The sequence below is a fragment of the Cryptomeria japonica genome, chromosome 1, assembly GCF_030272615.1.
Source record: "Cryptomeria japonica chromosome 1, Sugi_1.0, whole genome shotgun sequence".
Taxonomy (NCBI): domain Eukaryota; kingdom Viridiplantae; phylum Streptophyta; class Pinopsida; order Cupressales; family Cupressaceae; genus Cryptomeria; species Cryptomeria japonica.
In genome coordinates, this window is record NC_081405.1 from 170,042,985 (window position 1) to 170,051,259 (window position 8,275).

General features: G+C 35.0%; 1 protein-coding gene across 1 annotated transcript; it reads right to left on the reverse strand.

Moving 5' to 3' along the window:
• Positions 1–6,962: 6,962 nt before the first annotated feature.
• On the reverse strand, positions 6,963–7,751 carry LOC131034435 (glyoxylase I 4-like). Its single transcript, XM_057965931.2, has 3 exons — positions 7,543–7,751; positions 7,345–7,450; positions 6,963–7,250 (listed from the first exon to the last, which is right to left on the reverse strand). Exons 1-3 carry the CDS (start codon positions 7,749–7,751, stop codon positions 6,963–6,965), a joined length of 603 nt encoding a protein of 200 aa, XP_057821914.2.
• Positions 7,752–8,275: the final 524 nt, after the last annotated feature.

The window sequence follows — 8,275 nt, forward strand, 5'->3', positions numbered from 1 at the left end:
GTAAACTGATTAACCGATTGGTTCATTCTTGCTCTGCAAAACTTTGCATTGTGTCCCCGTTTGTGACAATGAAAACATGCCATTCCAGCTTCTCTCCAGGGTCTAGCATTGCCTCTACTAGTTTTTCTTCTGCAATTCATAGCTACATGTCCATAGTTATGACAAATAGAACAAGTCACATTTTGTCTATACTCCATCTCATAAGGACTAGACCGGTTTACATAAGGTCTCTGCCAGTTAGGGTTTCTCCGATCATTAAAAGATCTCTGCCAATCACCACCAGACCTCTGATTCATGTAAGGTCTCTGATTATTCATTCTAGACCTACATTCAACAACTCTATGCCCATACTTCTTGAAATTGTAGAAATAACCATTAAAAGTTCTAGGCTTGTAACCCTCATAAGCAACAGAGCTATAACCATTAAAAGAACTAGATCTGCTTCTACAAACATTAGCAGTATGACCTACGTTGTGACAAATGAAGCATAGTGGTTTGTATGGTTTCTTACTAATGAATACTAAGAGGGGGGGTGAATTAGTATACCAAAAAATAATGTAATCAATCTTTTAAACAGTTTAGCAGATAACCGGTGCAATAGATTCACTAATAAACTAGTTAAGATAAGTGCAAACCAAACAACAAACAAAGAATTTACCCACAAGAGCACAATCACCATAACACAAGATATTTGACATGGAAACCCAAATGGGAAAAACCACGGTGAGCAGAAACTCACAAGTAACTATCTGCAGAATAGAAACCAAACTGGTTAAGGTTAGGCCGATTAAGGTCATACAATGTTCTTCACCAGAAAAGATCTTGTTAGGAATCTAGATCTCTATTAGGAGATAAGTCCTGTTAAAGACTACCTTGTTAAAGGATTTCAGATCCATAGTTGTGAACCACCTTGTTAGAGGATTTACAAAGGCTTTGTTGGGCGTACCCGGTTAAGGGTTTCAGACTTGTCGAAGATATTAGTAATCAACAAGTGAATGATCTAGATGCTAGCATAGTATGCTTAATTAGATCCTTGACAACTCCTTGTTAATGCATTTCAGCATTACTTCAGTCTTCAATATATCCACTCTCTATCTCTTCATACAGACCTAATCTTCTCTTTAATGATCGCACATAACCCTTTTTTTTTAACTCTATATTTCACACATGCAAACCCTAGGCATGATGTCCTTATAGAGGAATCTGATTTCATGTCGGTCCAATAGAATTAGACTACAAGTTCCTAGGTACAGTGCATCTAGACACATTTGGTAACGCGACACAAACACGCTGCCAAAGTGTCGGTGGATGATAACTCATCACACATTATAGTAATACCGATTGGTAACTCATCACAAATATATAGCGGTTAATACAATACACCGATTACCGGTTGTCAAAAATGAAGACTGGAAGATCAGAGTGTTCTAATCAAAAGTTAACTACCGCTTGGGTCCTTCGTACCGCTTGAGATCCTCGAACCACTTGGGGTCTTTATACTGGTTTGTATAGTTTCTTACTGGTGTTCTTCTTTGTCTTAGATGCATATTTGTCTTTATGCATGATGTCCTTGGTACCAGAAGGCTCTCCTTGCTCAAAAGGTAGTGTATCCCAAGCCATGTGTATCTCCATTCCGCCTTTGTGATTGGATCTACTCATCAACTATAGTAGAGATCTTGTTGTATTTAGCTAGGATCTCATTAGCATCAACCAAGTCCTTAGTAAGATATTCATTCTTCTTCATAATACTTTCTCTAAGAGACATAGCCATGTCTAGATCAGCCTAAATTTCTTCTTTTTCTCATGAAGATTTACATGCAGGGTACCAATCTCTTGATTCAGTTTAGACATCTCATGATCCTTCTCTCTGATCTTGTCTTCAGCAGCCCTCCTGGCTTCCAGCTCTTGACTCATCCTGATAGTTAGGGCTTCCAGCTCTTTCCTCAGATTTGATTTATCATCATTCAACTTTTCCACCTCATTAGCCAATGCATCAATGTTAGCTTCTTTAGATGAACCATTTTCACTAATTTCATACAACTGCTCAACTAGCTCTCTCCTCTTAGCCAATGAAGCTTTATACTTGACCCTTAACTCACCTAGGGCTTCTTCGGATTCTGCAAGCCGATTAGAAATCTCTCTATAACTCGTATCCCCCATGATATCATTGAGGATCCTTCCCAAGCGGTTAAGCATTAAGGGAATTAGGCTCTGATACCGATCGATAAACTTATAAGGCACTGAGAGGGGGGGTGAATCAGTGCAAGAAATAACAATATAAATCTGATCACCACTTTAACCAACTTGAAACTTAACAAGCATGCAAGGAAAATAACTACATAAACCCAAATGGGAAAACCATGGTGGGAATTAGTACCCACAAGATCAACTATCTGTAGAATAGGTATCTGATCAGTTAAGGTCTTACAATTGCTCTGTTAGGAGCACACCCGGTTAGGAGTGTCTTAGCCCGGTTAAGAGCTATTACAATAAGGTATGTTAGGACCCAACCATGTTAGGAGCTACCCATCTATGGGATTTCCAACACAAGCTAATGTGTTACCTAGTTAGAGGATTTAAACCTTCTGACCTATGAGGATCGTACCGCACCCTGTTAGGAGTGACCTTGTTAGAGGATTTTATCTTGCTGGAACTGTTAGGGAACAACAAGTGACTGATTTGAATGTAGCACCTTTGTGCCTGATTAGATCCGCTTCAGTTCTGCTTCTAACACTGACTAAACATCAATACAGAGCTTCACCTTTCAACGCACAATCAAATTCGCACTACGGATTTCATATATGATACATCATCGTACAATATACTCCTTTTTTATAAACAACTCTACTAAGTCGGCTAAGAACCCTTGGAACAATTTCCTAGGTTCAATGTATCTGGACAATCTTGCACATTATGCTTTACTCATGTCGTTCACAAACAACTTAACTCATAAATAAAACATTAATTCTATCGATTTACCGATCTAAGTAATTATGTTCTACCGGTGTAACTGTTCTTCTTGATTGTATGCTCAGTACATCATAACTCGCTCCAAACTTTGAATCTGCTGATGCGGTTCTAGCCATAGACTCATACCAATGTCATGAGTTCATACATACTAAACCGAAACACTTAACTCTTCACCGATTTTCCGTACCGGTCGCTTGAACATAGCTCTGTCACTATTTACCGGTTCACTATTTAACTACTTCTTCTACCGGTTAGGCTTTACTGGTTGGACTAAATGACTTAGATGACTGACAAAACATGGTTGCCATCAATGACAACACAATACAAGTCATCAATCAACCTATTACAACTCTAGATCATCATCAAGCCAACAGGAAGATGGTCATCTCAAACAGACAGAAGATCCCAATGGAACCACCCAGAAATCCCAAAACATAAAAACAAGGCAGAAAACTAATGCTAAACTAATGCTAAGAAAGATTGTCGTTGAAAGTATTTATGCATAAACTTGTTTGTTGTTTGAGGATTTGTACAGGATGTTTAGGTTATCATAACAAAAACAATCAATTGACAAACCCATCATGTACGACCATGTCTATTATTTTACATTTAATTGGATATGTTTGACGAGTAAGCAATCGAAGTTGAAGTGGGAAAAAGGAATTAAAATGTGTCTGCTCTGCTGAGTCATCCAGCCTGTCATCTGACTTTCAGAATCTTTATCTTCCCACGTCTTAAAACTCCTCCTTTGTTTTATACTATTAAGCTTTTAAGATTCAATTAATTATATTAAACAAGTTAGATGGGCTATCTGCGGAATTCAGTGGTTGGACTTTAACAATGATTTCAAGTATAAGAGTTGCAATAATTCAATGTGATAGTGTTGAAAATCACATGGTATGGCTGTAAGTTGCTTAATGTACTTGCTTTGCAATTTTTTGTTTTCATGCTGCTCGGTTTGCCATGGTTTCTGATATTACAGGTATTTGAAGTTAATTATATAGAATAAAGAAGGAATGATGATATACATTGAGGATACTATTGTTTAATCTCAATGTTTTGAGGAAATCAGTTTTTTGATTTAATGAGTATGAAGAGCTTACAACCTTTTTAAGGTCGAGAGCTAAGTATATATATGTTTGGTTATTTTTTTTATTTGTCAATCTATTAACTGCCTTCTTTCTTTGTTCATCATTTTCATTATAAATTTTCTTGAGTTACAATATATTGACAAGATTCTCTCTTTATAACATTGGCATTATTTGTTTGATAAATGTTGATATTATGTTTCACAGTTCCTGGTTTTTGGTGCTTCTGATTTTTTTGTAGGTACAATAATGTTGGCAAAGGTTGTAGAATTTGACTTTACATTTGTCAATTGTGATTGCTTAAAAGTTTCAAATGACAATTTTTTTTATGCATATCTTATAATTATTGTAATCTATGAGACTACATTTGTTTTACGGATTCTATTAAAAGGTTAATGAGCTTCCACATTTTGCACATATGTCTATTAGAAACTACATCTCACATAATTTCTCTATCTTTTATCTTTTCATGGATGTTCATGTCTTATATGAAAAATTTAGATTTACAATTCACAAGCTTCCACATTGTTGCATGTATGCCTATTAGAATAGTTGCAACTACAACACCTCACATAATTTCTCTATCTTTTATGTTTTGATGAACATCCATGCCTTACATGAAATTTAGATTTACACAATTCAATTTAGTTTGCTTGAAAGTTTCAAAATCCTTTTCAACAAATCTAGTTTGTGCATATCTCACACTCATGACATTTCTTTATGGCATTTTGTCAAATAATTTGCATGTCTTGTCTATGCTTTGGCATGGAGCATAATTGTTTCCCAAGATAGTTGCAACAAAAAATATCCAACAAGATAGTTGCCACAAGCTTGGAGTATGCTAGAAAATGTTAACTTATCACCACACCCTTCACAAGAACTTATGCACAATATTCGAAAATGAATTTATGTAGGAATTATCTCTTTAATGATTCAAATTGTGATTAATTTTATTTTTAGCTTCCATTGAGACTTGGATTGCATGCATAACATCTTATATAGTATAGTTGGCAAAAGAAATATTGTAAAATTGAGAAACACACACACACACACACACACACACACACACAGTCTCTCTCTCTCTCTCTCTCTCTCTCTCTCTCTCTCTCTCTCTCTCTCTCTCTCTCTCTCTCTCTCTCTCTCTCTCTCTCTCTCTCTCTCTCTCTCTCTCACACACACACACACACACACATAGTCCCACAATACTATTCCACTTAAGGAGCATCCTGATATTCCTAAAATCCCATATTTTAAAAAAAAATGATTTACAACCTTGAATGATTTCATCTTAAATATTTGTATTGAAGGAGCTTGGATCAAACCCCTTTAGATAGAACTTCTTAAGATTAAATCAAACCTTCAATGTAATCTCTTTTGAACCAATCAAAATGATGAAAAACTATTTACTTTACCTTTTTGAAAATCAAATGAAATCACTTTGTAAATATGTAGACATCGGTATTACTTTACAAAAAATGGTTATGTCATATAGGGACTTATCTAGAAATCAAATCCTGTGTTAGATTTTTTTTTTTTCCTCCACAATGACAATGATGAGAGAGGACATATATTCGCAAGGACAAAGAATGAATAAAATAAGAAATGTTAAAATGACAAGATCCTACATTAGGTATGAAACCTCATAAGGAACTCCACATAAAAGGTTTGGTGCAATACTCATGGAGTCCTATAAGATGTTAGTGCACCATTACAAAAAATCTTGATCATAACCTTTTTGTATTAAAATTGCAAAATTGGATGCTTCATTGATTGCTGAAATTGAATTTCTTGATTGCTTGAAATGCTTGAATCATCCACTTGCTCTTTTTAAATGGTTAGATTGCTCACTATACCTTGAAATGGGAAAAGGAGTTGTATTCATATGCAACTTACACCTTTCAAAACAATATTTTGGGGTGAGTTGACAAACAAAGGTCGGGTTTATGCAAATTGCAAGGCTGAATTTTATGCCTCAAAAGTTGAGCCCATTTTGTTGAGACATGGGAGTTGGATACCCTAGCCCTAGCAAAATATGCTAACAAAGGGCCCAAAATAGGGAAATTAACCTAGCTTTCCAAAGTAAACACAAAATAAGGCACATACATGCATAATCAAACACATATGTCAAAAGAGATGCTAAACCTAGTGTGAAATTGTTAGGGTCAATAATTTATAATGCTCAAAAGCAAAAAAAAATTGAGCAATATAAAAAGTACGGGTTTGTAAAATATTAGATCAAATTTGTAGAGGTGTGTAAAATATCATACCAAGTTCACAATTACAATGCCTTCATTAAATTATAGCCTCAACCTTGATCCCAAAATTTGACCTCATATAACATGGATACAATATTTTCATCATGAAGTGTGTAACAAAGTAAGACATCACATTCTAGATCTCAAGATATAAAAAAAATTCTATAATCTTTATATAAATCAGTCATCCCTTGATTATAATATTAAATACATTTATTCTTTATATATAATTATTATGATATTGAGAAAACGATAACTCATAAAACCTTGCCATTTCATTAATCTAAATTATTAACATTAATTTATATAGAAACTAAATTAACCTAAAGTGCTCATTAAAGAAAGTATATCATCCTCTAAAGTCAATGAATACTTTATTTTCTAATAAGAAAATGTAGCTGAACTCAAACAAATAAATAAGGAACAATGAATGCAATGAATACATAATGTTGAACAATGAAGTGAAAATAAAGTATCATGTCTCTTATTAACTCAGCAATGACTAATTTACAATAAATGCAACATTTAGTTGTCGCAAAATGAAGTCAATGAAAGCTCTTCATACTTTCAAGACCAAATACAATGGTGGCAACAATTGAAAGGAGAATTTAATAAACAAATATGCTGGCAAACAAGAGAGATGAGCTAATTAGCCATAGATGGGAAGGCCTTCATGATGTCCTCCTGTATTGCTTGAAAGCTTTAGCAGAGACTGTTTACTATTGCTCTGCTTAATGGCGGATGGTAATCTCAGACAGGTAGAAGATCCCAATGGCACAACCGGCAGATTCTCACAGTTGCAAATCTCAATCATGAAACCATCTGGATCGTGCATAAATATCTGGTCAATATATAATCCCCCTTCCTCCACTCGTCTTTTCACGTACTTGATCCTCATGTCCTCTAATATCCTCTCCACTACTTCCATACTTTCACACTGTAATATGTATACACATGCACATAAAACCATCAAAACAGATCTTCCAGAAACAAAAGCAAAGAATCCAGATTGGGTAAGGCTCTAATCCCACCTGAAATGATATGTGATTATCGATTGGATCGATTTCTGATTCCTTGGGCAAACTGTCTGTGTTGTTACATTGCAGAAGATGTATGCCCACTCCATAATTAAACAACCTGCAAAGATAGAGAGGTATCAATCATCCCATTGTTGTTATTTGTATTCAGATAAACAATGGCGGACATAAAAAATTGAAAAAATAACTTACCAGGCTCCATCAAAGCCAAAGGACCCAGGCCTCTTGATTGGAACAAAACCCAACACATTTTTATAGAAATTGACTGATTCCTCTAGGGATTTGCAGACAAGAGATATGTGATTTAAAGAAGACAAGGGTAGAGGCTTCCTCGTAACAGAGATGACCATTTTCTTGTTCGAATTTATGTTTTGTAAGAGAGCCGAGAAATCCCAAAACATTAAAATAGGGAAGAAAACTGATCGGGATCTAAGAGAGATATGGTTGAAAGTATTTGTGCAAAAGCTTGCGTGTTATTTGAGGCTTTCTACAGGCTGTTTACGTTATTATAACAAAAACAAACATTGAGGAGGCCATCATTTACGATCACGTCTACTGTTTGACATTTAATTGGATATGTTTGACGAGTAAGCAATGGAAATTGAAGTGGGAAGAAGCAATTAAAATGGGTCTGCTCTGCCGAGTCATCCAGCTTGTCATCTGATTTTCAGAATATTTTTTCTTTGCCACGTCTTAAAATTACTCCTTTTTGTTTTATAATGTTAAGCTGTTAAGATTCAATTAATTAAATCTAACAAGTGAGATGGGTTATCTGCAGAATCCAGAGCTTCATGGATTTTTAAAATGATTTTTAAGTATAATAATGGCAAAAATTCAATGTGATAGTGTTGAAAATCACATGGTATGCATGTGGCTGCACTTGATTGTACTTGCTTTGCAATTTTTGTTTTCAAGTTGTTCAGTT